This window comes from Doryrhamphus excisus, linkage group LG2 (assembly GCF_037039965.1).
Source record: "Doryrhamphus excisus strain RoL-2023G ecotype Guam linkage group LG2, RoL_Dexc_Guam_v1.1, whole genome shotgun sequence".
NCBI classification, from domain to species: Eukaryota; Metazoa; Chordata; class Actinopteri; order Syngnathiformes; family Syngnathidae; genus Doryrhamphus; species Doryrhamphus excisus.
Window position 1 is genome coordinate 2,928,904 of NC_136358.1, and position 26,337 is coordinate 2,955,240.

General features: G+C 40.1%; 1 protein-coding gene across 42 annotated transcripts in view; it reads right to left on the minus strand.

Moving 5' to 3' along the window:
- Positions 1-26,337, minus strand: part of LOC131124820 (receptor-type tyrosine-protein phosphatase delta-like) — a 259,050-nt gene that overhangs the window by 43,433 nt on the left and 189,280 nt on the right. For 20 of the 42 annotated variants that reach the window (XM_058065644.2, XM_078795428.1, XM_058065633.2 and 17 more), the window contains exons 11-13: positions 17,185-17,330; positions 13,586-13,727; positions 2,036-2,224 (exon numbers count right to left, since the gene is read on the minus strand). In XM_058065644.2, coding sequence (XP_057921627.2) covers positions 2,036-2,224; positions 13,586-13,727; positions 17,185-17,330 — 477 coding nt within the window. Of the gene's footprint in view, positions 1-626; positions 636-2,035; positions 2,225-13,585; positions 13,728-17,181; positions 17,331-26,337 lie in introns of all 42 variants that reach the window. The other 22 variants (XM_058065641.2, XM_058065636.2, XM_058065638.2 and 19 more) reach the window with 2 other exon arrangements.

Below are 26,337 nucleotides of genomic sequence, written 5' to 3' on the forward strand. Positions count from 1 at the left end.
AAGTTTCAATAAAATAATACAATGCATATTGAATTTGAATTCCTCTGGTTGCAAGGTTATTGTCATTTTCTTTTTTGCCATCTGCCAAGTTTCCCAAGATTACATTCAGTTCATTATTTTAAGTCAAATTTTATAATTTTATTTATTGAAAAATTACTTTTGGAGAATTTGCAGTTTTTACAAAAATTCAGCAGTTGTATGTTTTGCATTTTGTTCCTCTACTGTACGCACAATGAACCCCAACCGAGGTACGTACTAAAGTACGTCAATATGGCGTACCGTTACACCCCCGATTAAATAAACAAAGAAACAGGAAAGGGACAGAACAAGAAGAGAGTTCTGTGCAGGATTCATCATCATCAGCGTCGGAGGACCATCTACTGAAGAAGGAAGACAACAAACCTCCCTAAACACTTCCTTAAATGCCCACATTTATTACCATTAGTTGAAAATAAGTGTATGTGAAGGTGAGCTGTGCCTCTAATAGTAGTAGTATTACAGTATTAATATAGTACCCTCAACTCATCTGTTAGTAAAATCCATGCCATGCATTCTTTTAATTGTAATTGTTGGAAAGAATTAGTGGGAAGGAGTGATGTGCGCTTTAGAGCTAAGTCAGCACTTACCAAAGGATTCTGTAGTAAAAACACAAAAACAAAAAAAATATAGAGAGAAGAAAGACATAATAAGGGTAAGAATATATGATGGTATTCTTGAAAGGGGTTAACTTGCATAAGACTTTGTTAATTTGGTTTGTTTATAAGCATTAAGAAGAAAAGTAGTGCAAGGTTAGTTGTGTTGACAAGACCAGACAAACAGACAAAAAGTTGTTGACAAACATTATACAAGTAAACGCTGCAGGGAATAATGCTGGTTAGGTTTTTGGTAATATACACTGTCAGAAATAGGGGTACCAGAGGACTCTAATGTCTCATAGTGCTTTGTTCCCAAGTGTACAATGTACATGTACGTTCCCAAGCTGCAAAACCTTTGAGGGTAGAAATGTAGCTCAACAAGTACAATAATCCGACCATTGCTGTCCCTTGGGGTCCAAACTTTATATGTTCAAAGGCCAAAAGGGCGTTGTATTCCCAAAGTGTAAGGCGTAAGCGACAAGCCTCCCTATTTGATGAATTATTGGACTCTTGTTTTACATTTACCAAAAACAAACAGGGAACAGATACTATATGTTCCCAAGTAGCAAAGTGCAATGCAAGCCACGGTACCCGGAAAGCTCCAATAGTGGCACAATAGCTGTCCCACGGGGTCCTATCTATATTCATACACCTCAAAGTGAACATATTTGTTTACAAGACCAAATATAAGCTCCCAAGTTGTACAGTGCAAGGCTGTGGAGGTAGCGCCTCGACAGCCACAATAATCCAACAATTTCTGTTTCTCTGTGTCTAACTTTACAAATATACCCCATAGAGTGGATTATTGGACTCTAAGGAGAAATTTGTACCACTCGAGCTTCAAAAATATCCAGAAAATGGCTAATTTGTTGGCTATTCTTCACTCATCTACCCCACAAAGTGAATTGCTGGACTCCTGTTTTACATTTCCTAAAGCCAAACAGAGAACACATATATTACTAAATATTAGAGTAGCACTGCAGTAACAAGCTATTGTACCCCTGAAGGTACTTTTTCTGAGAGTGTAAAGGCAAATAAAATGGAAAAAATAAACATCAATCACTGTTATATGGACAATTATTGTGTCTTGTTGAATTTGTTTTTCTGCCACAATAAAGGTCCATATACCACTGACAACAAAAAACTCGGACTTTCTTGATTTTGGATTGACTTAACAAAAATAAATGAAAAGAATGGAACCCACAAAAACAAAGAACCAATGTGTCTAAAAGGAAAAACAGCAAATTGGTCGCCCAAGACTAGAAGACAAAGGAGGACAGGTAGCACACAAACATACGATAAGACAGGAAATAGTTGATGCCATGACCTAAAAAAATGAAAGCCACTGGTACATTAAATTAAGAGAAGACAACACAGTAAAAACATTTTTCTAAACCTACCTGATCGCAGCTGTTTAATACGTCCATTGTTGTTGGTGGTATTGACAGGGAGGAAGTCTTTGAACCAGGAGATATCAGGATCCGGGTTGCCACTCGCAGCACAGAGCATGGTGGCCGTACGGGTTCGCTCCACCACTTTGAGCTGGGGGCCCATGTCTATGGTGGGGAAACCAGGGGGCAGCTGGTCCTCTGGAGGGGGGTGAGAGGGGCACAAGGGGAAATTTACGGTTCAAATGGATAGAACTCTTGGAACTAAGTATTTGAAGAACTTGCAGGTCAGGACTGGTCTGGACCTAAGAGCACTACTCCTCAAAGGTGTCAGAAGTGGGACTGTTGACTGTAGTGATCTATCGCTACCCAAAGTAGCAAAAGGAGTCAAAAGTATCAAGCCTACTTGGAACAGATGAACTTTTTAGACCCGGTTCACATCCAGGTAAGGGTAGTACTCAGAGTTCTGTGACAACTGGTGTTACCGTACAAGGAAATTGTGACTTCACCTCCATAGTTAGCTTGAGCGATCAATGGGTATAATCTGCTAATGGCTTTGGGAGTTTATGTGTATATGGCCTTCTGTCATCAGCCAGAAATCTGCTCTCGGAGGTACTTTTGGAGCCAATGTCCTTTTCACACTTGGCACTCATACGGCCACCACCCCCCACGCCAACCCCCGATAGCAACGCCGCTGGCTAATGTGTGCAAATTGTCATTGGGGGTCTTTTCACAGCAAGCATCAGGCCTCAGCACTTTTCTTTTTTTATAGAAGGTGACTTCAGCATTTCTCTCTTCCATCTCATTTAGTGTGCGGCAGCCATTGTTGAATATACAGTACGCTAGCATGTGTTAAAACAGCAGCAGCCGCCCTTGTCTTAGGCTGCCCTTGAAATTGCAGTGCTCAGCGAGGTAGAACTCTAAAGAGGAGGAGGAGAGGGGGTCCTTTCTTTCCCTTTCCTTGTTCATTTCAGCTTTGACTGTAACGGCTATTTTACAGATGGGACTGCACCCTTTTCAAACGTAAATTTGTAATTATATTGGCTACTGGCAAATAAATGCAGCACACAAGCTTTGGCGTTTCGGATCCTGAAGTAGACATTTTTTTTAAAATGGCCCTGTTAAGCTGAACTGTTGTTAAAGCCAGATGTTAGCTGTGTTGCAGTTCATAAATGTTTTCGGTTATTTGCAAAGAAAGTGACCGATTGTACATTTTAGATTAGATTCAGCTCCAGATCTCTCTCCTTCTCTCTTTAATTGCCATTGCTCACTCGCGACACTATGCAGATTTAAGCCCTAAAAGTGAAGTGTATGACATATTTTATTGGTGACTGGAAATAGATTTTACATCATTTTATATTTTGCATTTTTTTTACTTTAAAGTATACATCCATATCATTGACGTGAAGTGAGGGTAACGGCCGGTGAGGCACTGACTGCTTTGGAGTTTTTTTAATGTTAATACAGATTGATTATTATGAGGATGACTAGAAGAATATGACCATTTTTTGGTAAATGTCATTCATGCTCATGTCATTCATTTATTTTTTTTGAACTATTTTCTTTATATCTTGGCATTGAAATTAATCTATTAATTTAGCATGGCAAGAAATTAAGTTTAATGCATTTGACTTGCTGCTGTCAACCCCCCCCCCCCCCCCCCAAAAAAAAAAAACAAAAAAACACACAGGCTTTTCCTTTGCATGGAAGGACAGCACCGACAAGCACCAGCCAGCTACACTCCTTCAGGATGAAGCGAGTACCGCAATATTTTGTTGTCCTTCTAGGAAGAATAATGATGTCACACTTACATATGTCTTTACACTAAAACAAATACAGCTCCCATGATGTTTCGAGTGACCAAACCAGGATGTAGCTAAATGATGCTATTATCACATGTTTTTAGTCATACGCACCGATTGAGTCATTTTTTTTTCCCTATCTTTGATCAAATATGGAATTAGAACAGATTTTGCTTGGACATTAACACTTGCGGCAGCTGTTCAACTCCGATTAAAATAACAGCTACACATCATGAGCAAGTGACGCTGGGAACAACAAGAAAGGTTGGATTGCAATTTTTATTGTGCGTGTAAAGCGTTTCATGTTGGGCTCATTATCATTCATAGTAGCAGTGCCATAATTCACATTTTGATAGACTTCCAGATGACTTTTGCCGCAAGAAAGTATCCAATATGGATATATGATTATGCTTTATTCTTGCAAGATGACACTCCTATAGAGCTATATAGCCTGGGGGCAAAGTCCCCTGTTTTTAAAACCTAGTGACCCCCCTGGATGTCATTATTTGTGTGCAGATCTAAATTACATTTTGGAACCAAAATCACTGGTGAGTAATTGTGATCATAATAGCTCACTTTAATATGCTGTCTAAAGAAGGGGCTTAGTAAGAAAAAAAAATATATATATATTTTTTGCCAAATGGAATTTTGTAGTTCACACAGATTGCCACATTCGGTTTTTCTATTCAAAAACACAGCAATGCCCCTGAGGCTTGTGGCATGGCGATTGATTGCTCGTGTAGCATAACATAATTGTGTCTTCAACCTTAAATGCAGCAAGACTCTTCTTTAAAGTGCAACACAGGAGCAAGTTCAGGTGGGGACACCAGGAAGTGAAAAAGTTTCTGGTTCAGTCTGAAGTCAGTCATTCACTAATTTTTTTCTTATCCAAGATTTATCCACCGAGGTAGCGGTTCCTTTCATTGTGCCAAGTACCCAAAAGCATTGTTGGAAGGCAGCCATGATTGTCATTTGGCGGGCGTGGATGCCGTCTCTCGTGAAGCCAAGCTGGTTTCCGGCGCATTGCAGCCTCATGAAATTTAATGAAGATTTCCAAAAAAGTGTGACGGTAGCCGACAATTAGCCATATCAGTGCCGGGAACGTATGGAAAAGTTTAAATTTATTTATGAATAGATAGTGCAAAAGTCATAAAGACTGCAAGCTGAAGTGGCATCTAAAAAGCCACATGCCATCCGAAGTGAGCATCAAAAGCCACTTGAGCAGCAGAGTCGCCGTCGCCATGGTTCCCACTCACTTTAGGTGAGTATGTTGGCTTTTTATTTATTTTTCAAGGGAATATTTCATGTTTGCTTTTTTGTCTCGAGTGCCACTTTGGTGAAATTCAATTAAATTGTGTTTCTTAGGCATAGAGCTGAGAGCAACTTAATTAAGCAACAACTTAATAATCACTGGTAAATGTTGGTTGTGTGTCAGAAAAGGAAAAGGTATTAAGGCGTTTGGTCTGTTTATGGGAATTCTTCTAGTTTCAATTTCCTAAACCTATTCTCTTGAGCACGGCACTCGAGAATCAAACTTGTACAACAGTCAACAATCCCACTTTTCCCATCAACACAAGTGAAAATCCTGTACCCTAGTACAGGGTACAGGACCTCGGTCTTGGCCATGAACCTAGGCAAGATCTACGCCCTGTGATATTTTGATGTATACTTTTTTTCATATGTAAAAAAGGTAAGGACCGGGGTTTTATAATGGATTTATGTTATCGAATGTTTTCAGAATTGACCGACAAAGTCCCACAAAATCGAATGGTCAATCGCAATCGAGTGGTTGGCATCCAATGTTGTACACAACACACGAGAATCAGGCTACTGGGCATGGTCTCTAGCTCTTGTCCACAAGTATCAACGATCCCACTCAGGTCTATAGAGTAAGGTTAAAAAACCTGCTAGAGAAATCAGTCTCTTTGTCATGGTAACTGTCAACACCGCTTCTGATACCATTTGTTACAGAAATGTTTCCAAGACAGTCACAGGTCACTCATTGCACAAAAGTGTGTGACAAAATGTAATGTTTGCAACTCAAATAACTCTGTCACCGTGAACACATTCTTCGCCCTGAAGGTTATTCTGACTCATTTTAGGAATCAATCTGATTCTCTCTCCCTGATATGATTTTGAAAGCAGGCCACAAAACATTACCCACGGTATCGTGGCGGCAGCATGTGCCGAAGCAATTTCTATCCTACTCCACGGCGTATCACTTCAAGTTGAGGGGCACTGATCAAAGCTCTTTCCATGCTCCAAAAAATTCCAAAAAGAAGATAGAGGAGGGCGGGATGGAGCACTAATCAAGTGAATGATAGCACAGTGCTAACGAGGACGTAGCTTGGAATTACCTCGTTTCATGGCTTGCAAATGCATTAGCTGACCTAGAAGGAAACAGGAAGTGCTGTACGTGGCTATATTTGGGGATGTGTTGCATAGTTATCTTGGTATGTTTTGTTACAACCTCATAAATAAGTCAGCTTTGCAAGTACCACAGTTTTTGTGCAACGTCCCCTTACCACCACAGTTTATCTTTGAATATGTGGGTTGGTAAAGGGTGTGTGCTGTACAGTATCTGATCAGATTCAAATTCATGATTACAGGTGATTCTCGGTTTAGGTTTATTAGTGTAATCAGAAGAATCCATCCATCCATTTTCTATGCCGCTTATCCCAGCTGACTTCTGGCAGACACCTGGACTGGTTGCCAGTCACATAATGCACATATAGGTAGAATTGCCAATTAACCTAATGTGGGAGGAAACCGGAGTACTCGGAGAGAGACCATGCAAACTCCACAGAAAGATGCCCATTGGCGATTCAAACCCAGATCTTTGAGATCTCCTGATTGTGTGGCCAACATACTAATGACTAGGCCACCGTGCAGCACCTATTTAGCAGCATCACTATGAAATTTGGTTTGGTACCCTTAGCATTTGTGAAATTTGAGCATCACAGGTCGGAAAACCAGTCCTTATTTTGTAGATAAATAACATTCTAACACTGCTTGGTTACAAACATTGGAATTTGATTAACTCTTCTTTTGAAGTGCCAGACTTTCTGCCGGGCACCCAAGGGAAACCAGGTTGCTTTAGTAACCCAATGAGCCAGAACAAAAGGCTGAGTGATATCTTCTTATAAAGCACAGGTTACTGCGAGGTTAGAGGGCAAGCTGCACCATTTTCAACCTTTTTTTTCTTCTAAAACAATTCAACCTTGGGGCTAAAACTAATTCTACGGATGTGAAAATGTCCCAGATAACAGTTCAATGTGTCACAAAGGTTCAAATTATGTTTTATATATATATATAAAAAAAGCTGGACAAAGATGGTCTGCTCTGAATCAGCGTATGGCTTGAGTCCACAGGTGTAAAAAGTTGCTAATGAATATTGCTGCCAATGTGCCACCGTTGGCTCGCGCAGCTAATTCCAATTTAGCGTAATAGGAGTGTTAGCAGGAATAGGCCCGCTCTTTGCCTAAGTGGTATTACGCCTCACTAGCTTAGGGCCCTGTGAAAGGTAGTTCGGTAATTTCCTTAACAGATATGATTTTTGGGGAGACTGGGGGTAGATAAAATGGGGCTTTCTGTGACCCACTAAAATGTGTTTAAAGGTGGGATGTATTATGTACTTCTGTGTGCTTATTAAATAAAACCCATAAAGGTTATGTGTTATGGCTGACAAAAATTATAGCATGCTTATCCTGTGTGTTGTAGTTTTTACTTACCTAGTTTGAATCCACATGTATAATATGTACTGCATGTATAAATTATATATTTTCTTTGAAGTATATATAATAATTGTTATGTGTTATAGCTGATAAAATTAATACCACGCTTGTCCTGTGTGTGTTGCACATTTTGAACCTTGAAGTTCAAATCTGTAGGATGATGACGATGCTGCTGCGTTCCAGTGAACAGAAGATTACTAAAATGCTATTTGGTGTGGAAAAACCTGAACAGCTTCAAAGTAAGTCAGATATGTCAGAATTGTTACATGTTATGGCAAAAAATGCATACCTGCCCTGGCTGTGTTGCACATTTTTAACCTTGTTGTGCTCACATCCATAAGAAGATGGTGATGCTGTTGTGTGCTTTTGATGGAAAGATGTAGACAATAATATTTGATTTGATGTGAAAAATGCGAAAAGCCCCTCCCTACCAAAAAGTCAAATATATCCAAACTGTTGTGCTACGGTTGACAAAAGTAAGAGCAGACTTGCCCTGGGTGTGTTTCACATTTGGAGGCTTGTTAAGTTGAAATCCGCTGTAAGACGGTGATGCTTTTGCGTGCCAATGTACAGAAGAATAACTACCAGTTCTCTGGGGAATTCTAGCTGTGAACATGTTACTGTAGTTAGCCTTTAAGCATTGTCTGATGTTGCTTGCCATCTTTACGGGTCATGGCTCAGGACACTGACGCTGTATCATCATCGTCAGCGAGACACTGACTAGGGTCTATACCCTGGCAAATGTCTCCTGGGAGAGAAAAAAAAAAGAGCCTCAGTTATTTTTAATAATAGATATGGCTAAAAAGCTTGCTAGTATCCTGCAAGTAATGGAAAATGGGGGTTATGTGAGGCTTTGCAACCTTAGCAGACATGCATTAGTGCACTTAGTGGAGGTAACAATGCCAATATTATGTTTAATATAATATACTAATATATATTAATAACCTTCTGTCGCACCATGTTTTTTCCTATCCAAAATTTTATTAGAGAAGGCTTTAATATTGACAAATTTAAGTTATTTTGCATTTCTTCAAAAAAATAAAGTTTGACCTATAGACTGCAAAGAGTACTAATCAAAGAATAGGAATGCTCCAATCAGTGGGCCAAAGATTAGCATTGGCAATTTCCATAAAAAAGACATGATCAGCATATACTGATGAATGCCTTTCAAAGCAGATCACAAAAAACAATGACATTTCATGTCATGACAACGCAACACGTTGGGTTGCCTACACTGTATTGAGCCGACAAGAGATGCACGTGGTCCCGTGGTCCTGCGAGAATCAACAGTCTGTAAAACCTCAACCTCGACAGCTCGACATCAATCAATGCCAGCATGTTTGATCACTCTCTTGTCAAACATATTGGTGTTTGACTTTTCTTGCATATTTCTTTACTTGCATTGCTTCACCTGTCCGTGGCTGTAGCTAACTAGCTAGTGAGCTGGAATTATCCACCTAGCTTCTCATCTTCGGCCTCCAAATGCAACTTTTTACCAAAGTGATATTTTGTTTTTAAAACGAGCAATACGGTTAGTTAGGAGCTCATTTTTGTCCCATGAGAAAATGGATATTATGTTTACTTGACAACTGTCAAGTGTCACTGAGCAACTTTACTCTTTTGTTGTCATACTTATGTCTGTAATTATGTCCAAAGACTGTTTGTGTGTAGTTGTTTCATGAACATAAATACAGTGTGTCCAGCCTTATGATGGTGATACTATAACTCGCCAGGAGATTTTGAGTAGTTCACAAATGGTCAAAGAATATTTTCTCCAACCCTAAATTATTTTTTTTCAATTTCTTTAAAAATCCAAATGTTAACTACATCGAGTAAATCAGCAAAAGTAGGGCTTTTGTGTATTTTAGCCAAATGAGTAGTGCATTTACCTAAATGCACTATTATCAATTTTGACAACATGAACCTTCAATTTAGTTTACAGACATTACTTTTTTTTTTTCTTATTCTGTCAAAAACACTGCTTAGAAACGACAGTATAGACAGTTATTATGAATTTACGAGGCTGCGTTGGCTTTGATCAAAAACAAATACTGAGTCATGACATGGGCCGGGGGTTATCTGTCATGTACCCAAGCCAACCAAATGCCTTTTGTGGCTCCGGCAGATGTTTCCCCCCCTCTCTCTCATTGACGACCGTGACATCAATCCCGTTGGCAGCGTCTTGGTCTTAAATCACTTTGCGTAGCTTCCAGATACTGATTGGGCCTCCTTGATTTACCACGTAATATACAAAGAGGTGCGTTTATTCTTCTTCCAGTGGGGAGATCAATTTCTGCAGGGACAGCCAGCTTCATCTTTTTAATTACAATAATGACTAACTTGTCACTTTTGGTGACGTACGAGCAAGCGATAACTGTCTGTGGAACGACCGCAAGGCGTCACGTCATCGATAGCACTGGAACCGCATGTTTTCTGCTGCCAATCCGCAAAAAAACAATGATATCATATGCAGTTAGCTTTATACACTATTTGGCTCTGAGACAACACAACTAGAGTTCACTATATAGATAAAATCTACTCTTATAAAAAAGAAATGCTTGTAAATGCAACAAAATAGCAGTATTGCAGTCCTAGAATATAATCAGTGATCATGCAGGGGCACTTCCATTGTATGTGGAATGACGATTCAGCTTTTGGCAGCACTGCTACAGCACCATCCTATCCCTTCTCTTCTCTTCTCACAAATGGAATTGATGCATTCTGTTTTTCCGTCACAGGAGAGCAGCTTCTCATTTTCCACTCCCACTGTCGACTTGTACACAGCAACATAAGTTTGTGTGTGTGTGTGTGCACAGGAAATGGCTGTTGACAGCATAATGGGAGTGTGAGGATGCAATATAAATCCTTAATCATGCCTGAATCATGAACTCCAACAACCCGGTGCACACATCATTCCCGCCGGAAGCGCGGCTAGATTTGACCTTAGGAGGTTTATTGTGTGCTTTGAAGGCTTTTGTGTAACGTTACATTGCTTTTCTCTGCTTTTGCCACATGCATTTACACATACTATCCATTTTCAGGCTTTTTGGCAGTCTTAATAATGTATAAGGCAAACTTGTAGGGACAGCATACAGTAGGCTGCCCTCACAAAGCAGATACAGCGGTTTAGATTGTCTGTGTCCATTTTTTTTTCTTTAGTTCTTTTATTCCATGTCCTAAGAACGAGATTTGGCCGCCAAAGACCAGGTCGCCCAGGCGCACTACAACGTCCCAGTCGGTCCTTGTGCAACCGGAGTAGGAGCTTGGTTCGCATTGCAAGCAGTAAGTTGAGCCTGTTTGAGTTCCCGGTGAATGTTGGCTGCCCTTTGTCACCGATTCTGTTCATAATTTTCATGGACAGAATTTCTAGGTGCAGCCAAGGTGTCGAGGGAGTCCGGTTCGGGGGCTTCTCTGCTATTTGGGGATGATGTGTTTCTTTGGGCTGTGACCTTCAGCATTTACTGGGAAGGTTTTCATCTGAGTGTGAAGTTTCTGGGATGAGACTCTGCACCTCCAAATCAGAGGCCACGATTCTCGGTCGGAAAAGGGTGGAGTGCTCTCTCCGGGTTGGGAATGAGATCCTGCCCCAGGTGGAGGAGTTCAAGTATCTCGGGGTCTTGCTGACGAGTGAGGGAAGGTGGGCGCGTGAGGTCGATAGGTGGATCGGCGCAACGTCTGTAGTAATGCAGTCGCTGTACCGGTCCAGTTGTGGTGAAAAGAGAGCTGAGCGTTGGGTCATGACCGAAAGAAGTAGATCACGGATACAGGCGGCTGAAATGAGCTTCCTCCGTAGAGTAGCTGGACTCACCCTAAGAGATAGGGTAAGGAGCTCAGTCACCCAGGAGGGGCTCAGAGTCCAGCCGCTTCTCCTTCACATTGGCTCAGACATCTAGTCCGGACGCCTCCCTGGTGAGGTGTTCCGGGAATGCCCAGCCGGGAGAAGGCCCCAGGGTAGACGTAAGACACACTGGAGGGATTATGTTCACAGCTGGCCTGGGAATGCCTTGGTGTCCTCCTGGTGGAGCTGGAGGAGGTGGCGGGACTGGCATGCCTACCTACTGAGACTGCTGCCCCCAGGACTCGGACCCGGATAAGTGGATGAAAATGGAATGGAATAGTTCTTTTATGGAATTGTTTTACTTGCTTTTATGGATTCGTGTACGTTTTTCATGGATTTTTTAAACCTTTTTGTTTGATTTAATTTGGATTTTTCTGTTCATTTTCAGATTTTTTAAGCTCCCTTTTAGTACTTCTATTGGATTTTTGATAGTTCCTAACTCAACATTTTAGTTGCTTTTCAGATTGCTTTATAAATCGCCCCGTCTTTACATTTCTTCCTTTTTTTGTTTACATTTTAAAGCATATTGGAGCATCACAGTTCGTAGTTTAGCATGCAAATGTGCCCTCTCGGGAAACTGTGTATGAGGTGCTATGATGTTTTGGCAATGCAGAGGCATCTTGGCCTTATCACCTTTTGCTTTTCTTGCAGAAAAACGACCGAAATGTATTTTTTAAAAGGATGCAGCATGAGGAAATAAGCAGGGAAAAAGAAACTGCAATAAAGATGCTAATGCTATTGCAGCTTGAGCGCATCCCCTCAGTTATAAATTGCAAAACATTGTGCAGGGTGGTAAACAGGAGGTACCTGCAATGTGGACCTTTTCTCTCTCAAATCAGTCCCAAAGGGCTTTTTGTTGGCTCGCTTGGGGAGATAAGCCCGCCAGCTAGTGAGGAAGAGAAAGGGGGATAGGAGGGGCCACCAACCTGTCTTGTATCATATAGAAGCTGCTAGCTCCTCTCAATAGGAGCTCATTTGCCGTGTTGTGTAATTGTGCCGCATAATAGAACACACTTCACTCCGGCAGCCTCTATTTTTCCCTCAAAACCGCCACACTCATTGTGTTTTAGCCAGTTATTACAAGCCTTTTGACCTCAGGGCTGCCTGTGTACTGTATTTGCCTTTGACAGCAGTATGACAGTGCATAACCACTATTTTTCAGCAAAAAGCTGTTATTACAGAAGTTTAAAAATTCCTCTTAGTCTTCCTTTTTTATTTATTCAGACATATACTCACACAGTTTATAAATCTTCAAAGAAAATTCCTGTTGGTTGGTGATTTTATTCTTTTATTTTTAGCAAAAAGCTGTTAATACGAACTTATATGAATTTTAATATTAACTTTTTGCTGGTTTCTTAGTCCCTATTTTGAGTGCAAAGCTGCTATTATGGACTTTTAAATTCTTGTTTGCTGATTGCTTAGTTTGACCAGCATAGAGTGTACACTCATCTTGTCTAAAGTCCGTTGGGATAAGCTCCAGCTTCAGCTTTGACCTTAAAGGGGACCTATTGTGCTCATTTTCGGCCCTTTGTATTGGGTTGTGGACCCCCATCGAGCAGCTACACATGATAATCCGCACAAAAAGCTTTCTCGATCTTCCAGAATCTGCACCTATTCCAACTGTATTTCCTTTGATGTCCAAAACGGTTTGTTTTAAATTATTCCACCCATGGCCCGCCTCCGGGCACACCCACTCCTTTGTGATTGGTCCCTTTTAATGAGGCCAAGCAGTATAGAAAACGGATGGAAGGATGGCCATTTACTCGAATTTTTATTTTTTTTACAAAAAGCTATTATGTGCTGCAAAATTCCTACTTACTGATTGCTTAGTCCCTGTTTTGAGCAGAAAGCTGGTAGTCCGGCCCTCCAGAATAATTTAGTTGAATAGCCATGCATTAGATGCTCATGTTACATAACTTTGATAAGTCCATTAGCTGTCGACTAAGTTTCGTTCTCGATTGAAGTCATTTGCATAGACCCTGGCACAATAATTAACATGCCAGCTAAATTATGCAAATGGGCGTCTTTTCTTTAGCCTGCAGTGTTTTATGTTATTTTTTTAGGCTTTAACATCAGACTGCAAAACGCTAGTCAAAGACGGTCTGTATGACAGGAGTTTGATCGCGTTTGCGTATCTACAAAAACCTTAGTCAAAGATCCTGTATATGACAGACAAACCACCACCTACCACGTAAAACGGTGAGGCGTGTAGTTGCACTGGTCTCGCCGACGCTGTTGGAGGCGACGCATTCGTAGATGGCTTCATCGCGAGGCGTACGGAGGGGCTGAATGCGTAGAACCGAACCAGAGCCGTCGTCAAACTCGATCACCTGCAGGTGCGAGAAACACTGTGTGTTAAAGGAGAATTAGTTGTTCGGGGCGGGTGGGGTCCAACAGTCGAACGTGGGACCCTCCATACAGTCAGGACACATTGATGATGGGGACGACACAAACCTATTGTCCTATACTCAACTATTCAACAGAAAGTTTATTATATAGCATCAAGTATAAACAACAAATACTGTCATAAGTTGCTGACTTAACTTTAAGAATGGGAAGAAATTTTCCATATTGGACGAATTTTGCTTGGGTGGAAAAATAACATTAAACCGGAAGGCATCCCACTCTTAAAGTTATAACGCACTATGGCTTATAAAATGCATCACACTGGATCATGTCAATGGGACAAATACGAATCAGCATCAGGGCCACACTGAACAGAAACAAAAATATATAAATATACAGTACGTACAGTACTATGAGACAAAGTCAAACATCTAAAATGACTACAATAAATATATAAAGTAGGGATGCTCCGATCGATCGGCCACCGTGAAAAAGCACATGATCTGAATGTGCTGATAAATGTCTTAAATAAATGTCACCAACGCCGATCATCTCTGGCTCGTACTATTGCAGCATTCAGCCTGTAACGAGCATCATCCCGCCCACTTTCCTTCCCTTCTGCGCAGGCGTGCCAAACCCAAAATGATCATGACTGTCGTGTGGAACTTACCGGAAGTTTGTGAGAGTGATATAAATTTTACACCCTGCAGAACATGCCACAACAAATATCTCACCAGGGTAGAACATTAAAAAAGCTCCTATTCAATACAGCATTTGATGAACAAACACTTGATGGAGTATGGTGAGCTTTCAAGGTTCAAACAACAGCTGATGTAGTCAACGCTGGACAACACTCACTCGTATATGTGCGTGGCAGTCTGAAGGCTAAGCAAATAACCCGGAAAATAAATGGAATTAATAGGACACCGGGTTTTCCGACTGCTCTCTTGAAGTGAGGTACTTGGATACCTCACTTTGATACCCGCAAGTCCTGCTAGAGCTTAGACAATGTACTCTCACACCCAAAGTCTCCTTATAACAGGCGTTTTATACTGTTTCACCAGTATTATATTGTATGTTCTCTTGAAAAAAACAAGGCAAACCCCCCATTTTTTTTATATAATTACCTATTTTTGAGCCCCCTGGCAGTCAGTGCATGTTGGAATTGTCCCACTTTTTCCCTTCTATGATGCCCCTGACCATTATCAAATCAATTGAAAAATGTATACTTAATATATATGATCGGTTTCTATGGATTTCACGCATGGAATCGGCAGCATAAAACCCTGATCAGAACATCCCTATTTAGAAGACTAAAGCTGTATAATTTTCCAATAAAATGTAATGAACTGTTACATCAAAAAAGTTAAATAATGTGAATAAAATACAAGAGAAAAAAGTAAAACGAAAAAAAATCATTATTTTAATATAAAAGTCAAAAGTTGTAACAATAACAATTTAACAATACCAGTAAAAATACGTAAGATTACAAGAATAATTTAGCAACGTTACGAGAAATGTCAGAAGGTGACAATAAATCAGTTATTTTGAGAGAAACTTCATATTCTTAAGATTTGCAAGGTTACAAGAATTAATTGGCAATGATACAAGAAAAAAAGTGGTAAGCTGACGAGGAAAAAAAAGTCCATTGTAATATTGTATTACAATGATGTTTTACAAGGAAGAAGTTGCACAATTAAAGTTGTAATGTTGTGAAAAATGGCGGAAGATGACAGGAAATAAATCTATTATTGTTTTATGAGACAGAAATTGTAAGATTCCTTCAGACTATGGCACTTTTGGCACAATTTTTTTCAGAGAATAAACAATGTAAACTGACGTCTATAATGCCACTTCTTACAATTACAAGATAAAGCATTTTAAATGTTACTATTTTGTCGGTGCGGCCCTTGTTAAACACAAACAAAACATTTAGTCGTACGATGAGGTGACATAGCGCGACAGAAAAAAAGACAACTTTATTTTCACGGATGACACATACAAACAACAAATAAACAAAAACAGGACAGTGTTTGTTTCCACAGTAGCTTTTTGTGCATGCTTTACATTGAATACTCACTGAGTTTTAGAAAGCCCTGTGTCATAACTCAAAACTTTTTAAGCATAGTTTTATCACAAAAAAAAAACTTTTGGCATTTACACACTCACACTCTCTCTCACAAATGCACACACGGTATAGAACAGCATTTCAAACATTTCACTGGCCATGCTTGCAAGCTCGTGTTAGCAAAAAGCAAGGAAATGTTTGCGTTTCGAGGAATGGGGCCAACATGCAGCCCAACAAGCCATGCTGTTACTCTGATAACACATCAGGAATAGAAATATATATTATATACACTGCATATACTGTATAATGTAAACCAATATGGGTGGAGGGTTGACGCAGGAATTAATAGAAATCTTATCAGAGTTCAGCAATGATGGGTATGGCGTGCAGATGGAAGCCAAAATAAGAAAGCAGTCATATAATGTATACAAATTATCAGGTCAAAAAAATATGTAGCATGAAAGCATTAAATCAAATCTTCAAGTCTTTTTATAATGAAAATGTTACGTGCTTAAGATGCTTCAGTCCAGCTAGTGCAGAACAAACTGCTACAAACCAAAAGTATATTGTGGTATAGTGATTTCTTTGTTTTTTTTTTTTTACTGATTACAAGTCCATTTAAAGAGTATTTGTGCTAATAAATTTGTTCTTTACCGGGTTTCAAGTTTATAGGGATTATATGCAGAGCTGGGTAAAATAAATCAGATAAATGCCATTTTTTAATTTGTAAAAATAAACACATTGTGGAGAAAAGCCACAACGTACAAGAAAAACATTGCAAGATTACATGAACTAGATTTATTTTGATTAAAAAGGTATTAGCTTACAGAAATCAAGCTACAATGGAAAAAGAAAAGTAAATATAATATAATATATAAAAAATATATATATATGTATATATTATCTTCCACAGTCATAATCTTTGAGGGTACTGTAGAACTGCAACCAGAACCACAATAAAAAATGACTTACAAAAATTAGGCATCATGTGACGCAAAGTTGGGTTACAAAATTTTTTTAAGATGAACTGAAATCATAATTTTACATAAAAAACTAGAGTAAAAAAGAATTACATTATATGTGGATTTAATCATAAAGTGTTTTATATCCACCACACTTCTAATCATTTAAAGTAATATTTGACAGTAATATTAACAATAATAACCATAAAATTAGTAGGTAGAGATTTCACATTGGGATTTGCTAATCCCTGCTCAACTCGAACCCCAAGCATGCTGCACGATAAAAAAGCGACATACTAATGCTTTGTAGCATTTCGTGTGATCGATATATGATGCGTGAATGTGTGCTAGCAGCCAAAGAGCGGTGCGTTTTGTATCGAGCATTTTACATCAGAACAATGGACCTAATACCTCGAATCGCTGGTTGCTGACTTTCTTCCCCTTCTTGTTCCATACGATCTTTGGCCGTGGATCTCCCGTGGCTTGGCAGATGAAGGAGGCCACGCCCCCTTGAACGCCTGTTTGGTCATTCGGGGTTCGTAAAAATTTTGGTGGTGCTGTGGAGACACACACAAAGAATGATCCAACGTTAGACAACAAAGGTCACCATCTTATTGCAATAGAGGCATGGTTAGAAGAACGTTAGAAGAAACAAAATGACATTTTCCCATGAAAAAGTCGTAATCTTAGGAAAAAAAAGTTTATGACAAAATACAAAAAGTAGCAATAAAGTAAGGATAATAAAGTCATATGGTTACAAGATAGAAGTCGGAATTTTAATAAAACAAATTAAAAGTAAAACAAAGGCTACTTTGTTTGTTTGAGTCATAATCTCACAAGAACAAGGGTGATAACGTTACAGGGGGAAAAAATCGGAACAAAAAAGTCGTAATTTTCAAAGAAAAAGTTTTGTTATTCGAAAAATGCATACGGTTCAGAGAAAAAAATAAGTCCCTAATGTTTCAAATAAGTTATAACCTTACAAAAACAAAAGTTATGGTACAATTAGAAGTAAAAAAAAAAATTGTTTGTTTCCTGTAAAAAGACTCATGAGAAAAAAATCCATAAACTCACAAGAAAATGGAATGTTATGAGAAACGAGACATTTTCTTCAACAAAGTCGCTATCTTAGAAACTTCGCTAATCCCTTTGCAATAGCATCGTAAAATAAATCAAGGACCCAAAGAGGGGCTCGTTGTGAATTTTCTTGGCAATTTTAGTGTCGGTGACTCCATCAGGGAACTAATTTGTAGCACAATCTTCCATGGAGATTTCTTCAAAGCAGTAAAACAAGTTGATCGTTACTGCGGCAAATACAAATTGGTGCTTCCCGAGGTCCTTGCGACGCTCCGATTAGCTGCTAACATTCTGTTCATCCTAATTGGTTCCCATTCCGGTTCACGGGAGCAAGTGGAGTGTAAAGACGACGAGGACAACAGTGGCGACAGAGTGGAACAGTGTTTGCATTGTGCCAACATGGCGTGCACTTCCTGAGTCGGAATACTTTTGCAATTGCAATTAGCGTTAGCATTGTATGCATCACCTATTAATTGTGAACTGACGTGATATGTTGCAGTAATTGAGGTTTGCTTTGGCCTTCAATTTCCCAGCACCGTTTTCAACTTCCTGTTTGTTTTATTCATATTTGCATCAAAATGACGTGTGTCTTGGAAGAAGGTTATCTATGTAGATTTAACTTGATTACTAACATTTTTGTCCAAGAGCAAAGAATAGAAGCAAATAGATCAAATAAATACACAAGAATGAATGTACTTTACTTATAATCTTAATTCTGTAGAAAAAAAGAACTAGTTAAGTGTGTGTCGCTCCACTACGGGAAGACAAACTCATTTTTATTCTATTGAGTTAACTTTGTAACTTCAACCTCCATTATGTCTCCCAAGCATGAGGAAAATGCTTCTAACAAAAAAAGGAAAGTGAACGTGAAAAGGCAGTAGAGAAATCAAGATAATGTCGACATAACAAAAACAAAACACCCGTGAGATTTACTAGAAAAAATGTGTAATCAAGAATGTAATTGTCCCACAACCTGTGATATACTGTCAAAAAATCGGGGTCGCTACCATATTCCTGTTGAAGCTGGAGTGGCAGATTAATTGGACGGTGAAGTCCATCTGTCCCTCCTGTGGGGCGACTGTCCTCCTTTTATCAATCACGTCATGGCAGGCCATTAGGTAAGGCAGACAGTCATCTTTGTGTGTGTGTGTGTGTTTGTTGGATTGTGCAGGAATTGCGTTTGTGTTGGGAGAGAGGAACAAATTAACCTGCAGGACTCGTGGTGAGGCGCAAATTAGTCCAGAATATCACCATTCTCCGCAACGGGACTGTAATTTGTAGATAAAAAACATCTTCGTATCGGGACTTAGTGTCCACCCTCCAGTCTGAAGGCAGCTGATGGGTAATTGATATGCGGCTTGGGGTCTGTTTGGCATCTATGATGGACAGCTACGACATTGCGAGGCGTGATCAGCAGGTTTCGAGTCATCACTGAGGCGTGACGTGAAGCTAATGGTGTTTTCACAGACACTGCCCGGCAAAATCGCAGTCGGTAGCATCTAACATCCATTATGTTTAACGTCCTTATGGCGTCTCTCGCTTTGACAGCGACAGTAGCTTTGATCTTTACTGTTGACCAGCCTATTGTTAGGATGCTGTTCTTAGAAATATGAACACGGAGTAGACTGCAGACCTCCGCCAAGGCCCGGCTGTTAGATGCTAGGTCTTTCCATTGCTCTGCAGGCTATTTCCTTTATAAGGAATATGTTCAGCACTGATGGAAGAGCTGTAGCATTTTTGATTCAGGGATGATTTTAGGTGGTATTTATCCAAGATGTGACTGAGGGAGCCATCAAGATGCTGATGACCTTCGTGCATCTACAAGAACGGTGGCGCTACTCATTATCGAGTTCGGCTGAATGCATGCAAAAAGTAAATTCTAGCTATTTTTCAACTGGTCTTAAGATTTTGATCAGGTCTGTATGTATTTATTCTTGTTAATCATCTGAGAGCAGACAAAGAGCAGCAAGAAAACGCCCATACGGTCCATCCATCTTTGCACTTTTAAGTCCAAATCCATTAAAAGTTTGTTTGACAAGTCAAACAGTCAAATTGATGACCTCACGTCGAGCTAAAAAAAACATTTAGAGTCGTTCCAATACTGCGGTAATGTTTGATTGCTCGGGTCCATTAAAGAGCATGAATCAAAAGCCCACTTTTGGTTTCCATTCGTACAATCAGTCTGACTGACATGTTTCATTTCATTTGCATGAAAGGAGCCCATTTCCTCTCGGAATAGTTAACTTTTTAGTGGGGTGATAATTAATCCCAGCACACATTTTTAAAAGTAGGAGATAATAGCAACAGACATGTACGCCAATATTGACGATAGCTAGAGGCTAACGCTAGCTCTTAACAAGTCAGGAAACAAACAGCACAGAGGAACGGAAACTGGGTATACAAATCTACCCCCGCCTCCCCCCGCACTGCCGCTTGCAATCTGCATCGTTGTGATAAAAATTTGTCTTTTGTGATGCTGAAGAAACAAACTCGGCATTGTGCTGTGCTCACAAAGGAGGGTTTAGGCGCACAAGAAAAGGAGAGGAACCGCGGCTTAATTAGAAACGTTTTTGCATGTTGGCACGCGTGCTATCCGTGGTGAAAAATTCTAATTCCAATTAGTGACGACTTGAAAAAAAAAAGGGACTCGGACCCCTCGGATGATCGTTAATTACCGGGAATGGAGGCGTTAATTCTGCTCCATCAATGTTTGTGATACTTAAAAATGCTAACCAAGCCAAAACAATCATGTGACTACCCATAACATTAGGTCCAACTGCACAATGCAAAACCTGTATTATAAATAGGCCTTCTATGATGATAATGATTGATATGCCTTATTGTGGAGTACACTGCACTCATTAGCTACCTTTTTTTTATTTTCGTATCATAGTATCAACCATTACAAGTGAGAATAAAAATTTTAGCAGGCCTGCTAACCTTGAATGCATTTTATGATAATATATTTTCGATTTTTTTAAACAAGGCTAAAAAGGGTGACACATATTAAAGAGAAAGCTTTGTTAGTGTTATTAGTTATTAAAATCTACCATTCAGAATTCATTATTACATTACCCTGCTGAAAAAAAAATTCAATAAAATAACAGTATCAACCAGCATATGTTGTGCTGAAAATTATGCTTGTCTATACACCAGCATGGTCCACCAGCTAAACCGACATAGACCAGCACTGACCAGCAAAGACCAGTATAGACCAGCATAATTTCCATGCTGGTCTAAGAATTTTTTTTCAGCAGGATATGTCTGTATTCGGACCATTTTTGCTGTTTTTTTTATTTTATTTTATTTTATTTCTCCAACGTACATGGCGGGCTTGAAAAATAAGCCACGGGCCGCAAATGGCCCCTTTGGACACCTCTGCTGTTGTAGCGCTTCGTCAAGGTTCAGCATGTGACACAATTCCCGTTGCCGATTTGCTTGTTAGCTTCCCGTCGCAAGCGAGAAAAGGGCAGAATGAGTGAAAACAGTCCGTAGAGCCGAAATCAAAGTCGAAGGCTGTCCCCGCTCTAAACAAGTCGTGTACACACTTCAAATAATGTTCTGCAAGCCAACCAATCACAGCCAGTATTGCCGCAGCTTGTGGAATTTTTTTTTTAGAGGTGCACGTGACGCATGGTGCTGGAGTAACTGATGCCGGCAGGAAACTGAAACAGGCAAAATGCAACAAAATTCTGTCACACGCATATAATATGCAATCTAGCCTGCATGTAATTAGATCAAACATCTTATAAGGACGTTCACCTCATCTGAGCTTCCTTTGTTGTGCAGAACTTTTGTTGGACTGTGGGCCACTTTGGCTCGCACACAACTCCTTCAAAAGGAATGGCTAATGCGCCTGTCCTGCATTCAAGGCACTGACAGACACCCCGACGCTTGTCATCCTGCATGCGTTCGCATGTTCTCACCACAAGAGGAAGGATGCGGGGACAGCATGAATATTAACATGCAGCAGGTGTCATTAAATGGCCATATTTCTTGAAGAAATCTTACATGGTTTGGTGTTTGCAAAAAGGGGAAAAAAACTGTCCTCTCGCATCTTTCTCCATCATAGAAACACACTTTTGCTCCATATCCCAGGGGACACATTAGCGCGCTAGTGGGATCCAGTTTGTCACTTAATAAAATGGCCCACTCAGACAGATGGCTTTTAGAATAAACTATACAGCAAACGATGAAAGACTCCACTTCCTTCCTCCCTTTACGGCACACAGCAAACAGTAACATAAATATTGAATTGCATCACAGTTGGCGTGCGACCAACAGAAGCACTCCTGTTTGGAAGTCACAGGGAACATCTGGGCAGAGGTTTTTAAAGACGCTAATGCGAAACACTGGGGAATGAGAGCATAAAGAAGATGTTTGTTTTTGAGTGAGCCTAGATAAGTAATTCTAATTGTACAGGCTTACTCCGCTTGCTAGTCAGTGCAGTCTATTTGCACATTAAAAAAAAAAAAGTTAATTATCTGATAGGATAGGCAATGGTGGCCTGGAACGGAGAAAACGCATTTGTGTTCATTTTGTTATCCACTAGGCAATGGAAGGATTCATTAAATGGCACCAGCGCTGCAGCAAAATGACCAGTAGTTATCATGCTCGGCCTGCACACACTCTGGCAAAAAACAAAGTGTGTGTGCATATCAGTGGTGTGCAGTCAGGGCCAGCAAAGCCTTCTCTGCTGGCCTAAAAATTACCAGAAGTATTGACCTACATTTTAAACTTAAATTGCAATATTTTTTCATTAAATTACATTCATGTATTCCCATTTATCTTCATTTCGTAGCATGGTTCTAGGCTGCAGTGCTTCCAGTCATGTATGTTTTTTTTTTTTTTGAGTGTCAAATCAGAGTTTAGCTTCAATTTATTGTCTATCTACGCAGGGCTTTCAAAATCAGGAGTGTTGGCCCATGTCGCATACACACTAGGGCTCGTTATTTTAGCCAATCAGACTTCTGACTTGACATTTAGGGCCAGCTTGCAGGCCTACAGTACTGATTGGTTGATCAGAGCAAAATTGTTCAACAAGATAAGTTATGCCCACAATAGCTGACTGAGGCGGACAAATTTGATATACTACAATAAGTAGTGAGTAGTAGTAGATGCAATTAAAAGGTTTTAATCCATAAGTGGCGGCACGACGGTCGAGTGGTTAACGCGCAGACCTCACAGCAGGGTTCAATTCCACTCTCGGCCATCTCTGTGTGGAGTTTGTGGATTTTCTCCGGGTACTCCAGTTTCCTCCCACATTTCAAAAAAAACATGCTAGGTTAATTAGCGACTCCAAATTGTCCATAGGTATGAATGTGAGTGTGAATGGTTGTTTGTCTATATGTGCCCTGTGATTGGCTGGTGACCAGTCCGGGGTGTACCCCGCCTCTCGCCCAAAGACAGGGGTGGTGGAGCCTATCCCAGCACCCCTGCGACCCTCGTGAGGAAAAAGCGGTAGAAAATGAATGAATGAATGAATAATCCATAAGTACTGATGGTGGACTTCTTCAGATGATATTATAGTGTAGATGTTTGGAGTTGTTTGAAACTTTATTCAGAAGAAATCTAAGTCAGGCGCATCGGTAACTATGTATCCAAAGATAAGGGGGCTTCTACTATACTGATAGACAGTCAGTATTGTGGCATTCTGTATATGTTGTTTACCTTCATATTTATTCTATGTTTTGCAATATATCCAAAAGGAGACTACGGGCAACTAGAAAAACGGCCTCTACAACAAAGTAAAGACTGTGAAACATTACATTGTGTCCTATAATAAGGGCCACTGCAACGCAGTGCAACAGGTGTGCTAATGTATTCATTATTATTTTGCGTCTTATACCTTTTTGCATAAATTCAGTGGCGTCATTATTTCCTGTTTATTTTCTTGAGGATATTCTCAGTTTGCAGCGAGCAGGCGAGCCCGCTGCCATTAATCATTCCACAGGTGCAGCAGCGCTGTCAGAACCCATGCATCCCAACGCTTTCTCAGCCAGGGAGGAAAGCGGAATCTGGGGAAAAAAAAACAAAAAAACAATTCCCTTCGCCTTTTGTCTTCCCCGCACTGAATTTGTCAGGAGAGCGAACCAAGTCCAGATTAATTAGACTCCATTTTGTGGTCATCTTGTTTTTTTTTTTGTTTTTTTTTGTGGCCATGCCCACAGTCCTTCCAGAGATGCCAGCGTGATTTATCACGTCGCCATCTTGACAGCGCCTTCCCTTCTTCCTCGCTGCAAAGCCATTAGAGCATCTCTACATTACATAGCGCCGCCCTATGCGCAACATTTATCATCTTTTGTCCAAACTTTCTACACCGTAATGAAGCGCTGGGAGGTTAGCCGCAACAAAATAAGCTAATTAAAGTGAGGGGGGAAAAAGGGAACGGGGTGTGGAGATAACAAAAAAATAGTGGAAATGCCAGCAAAGGAGCGTTCACAGATGGCAATGAGGAAGACAAGCGGTGATGTGGCAACACGCCTGTACCACCTTCTCGTCTCGGTATTTTTAGTAGTGTTGTTTGTCCTGACACCTCCTTTTTAACGTTGACTTGAACCATCACAACAAACGCATCGTGTCAATACAAGAATATGTTGTCATCCTTATAGTTGGGGGGCACCATAGATGTTTATCTAAACGGGTATTACCTTGGCACATTTTTGTTCAGGTTCTGGATTCCTTTCAGACACAGGTTACATTTGAGGTTGCATCCTCACCAAACCTTTGACTCTCCGTTGGGATCTCTGTGTGGAGTTGGCATCTCCCTTTGTGTGCGTGGGTTTTCTCCGGGTACTCCGGTTTCCTCCCACATCCCAAAAACTTCTAAAATTGTCCATAGGTATGAATGTGAGTGTGAATGGTTGTTTGTCTATATGTGCCCTGTGATTGATTGGCTGGCCACCAGTCCAGGGTGTACCCCGCCTCTCGCCCAAAGTCAGCTGGGATAGGCTCCAGCATACCCCTGTGACCCGAGTGAGGATTAAGCATCGCAAAATTAACCTAAATTATATTGAATTTTACAACAAATTATAAATATTTCAAGGTTCCACTGTTTTTGTTCAAGTTCTGGATTCCTCTGGATTCCAAATTTTTGGTCAAATTTGAAGATGTTCAAGCACCAAATTGGTCAGACAGTCAAGAATATTTCTAGGTTCAAATTTATTTTTTTTCACGTTGAAAGCATATTTTCATTGCAATTTTAGGTGCAATTTGAGTTCAAATGCCACAGTTTCCACTAATTGCTAATTGGCATAATTCCGACTGTGATGATGTACAAGAATTCCGGATCTTATCTGAACGTTTCTTCCAAAAGAAGAGCAGTCGATGCGGCCAAAATGTCAGGGCAGGGCATTAGCAAGGTGATTATTAATCCATATCAACCTAGCTAGACAATTTAATTATCAGCTAATCAATAGTTGAGCAGATCTTACAGATGTAGAGCAGTGACCTACTCTCAATAATCACAAGATTTCTGCTTCTTTTGGGCTTATAATGAAATTAATCTCCACTGCAGGATTCTATCTGCTCAAGCTCTTCACCTAAAGCACATCCACGGTATCAAGACAGCTAATTATAGCAGCTACAGAGGCTAACTGGCTTTATATTCAAAAGTTAGCACGTGTTAGATCACTGAAGAAAAAAAAAAACATGCTGATAGCATTTTAACAAGTCTGAAGCCTAATCATGACGGCAGGATTAAAGTCTTCTGGATTACTGTCAGGATTAAATAGGATCATAGTCACAGAAAAATATCCGTTTTTTGCTACAAGAGAGGGGACAAATTATTAGGAACAGGTCAAAAACACTGGTCAAAGATCCTCTATATGACAGGAGCACTGTGCTGTTTTTAAGGACCGACTGCTAATCAAAGATCCTCAGTATTTATCGGCCTTTTCTACGTGTCATCCTTTGGTACACGGACATCTTTTTGGAATTGTAGTCGTGACGGATGAGGGAGGTTGCCCAATTAGATGTCATAGCAGACAGCAGATCAAGCATCGTCAAATCGGTTCCAAAATGCTAAATCTTATTTGTAAGATAAATAAACGTCGTAGGAACAAATCCAGACATCGACATCATCCAGCCAGCGCTAACCATCATGCCGGGGGGGACGGGAGCAGATGGGGGACGGATTAAGTGAAACGTTTGCAATGAAAAACATCAGACAGCTTGTTTGCTGTAGCAGGAGCTCAGATGATCCAAACGAGGTCCTGCAGAAAGAATTGTCACCCGAGCAAAAGTATTGGGACACCCCTCACTATGTAAATGCTAATTATTTGTCATGTACTTGGGAAAATGTGAATTTTTCTGGAAGAGTTCAGTGTGAGAGGACATGATAGTCTTGACCTCCACCCCAAACCAGCCCCTCGCAACCTTTTGATTGTGAAATTGGGTAATAACTATAATTGATAAATTAATAAATACATAATACCTTATTGTTGTTATGACTACAATAACATAATAAAACCAAAGATTGGTAAAAGA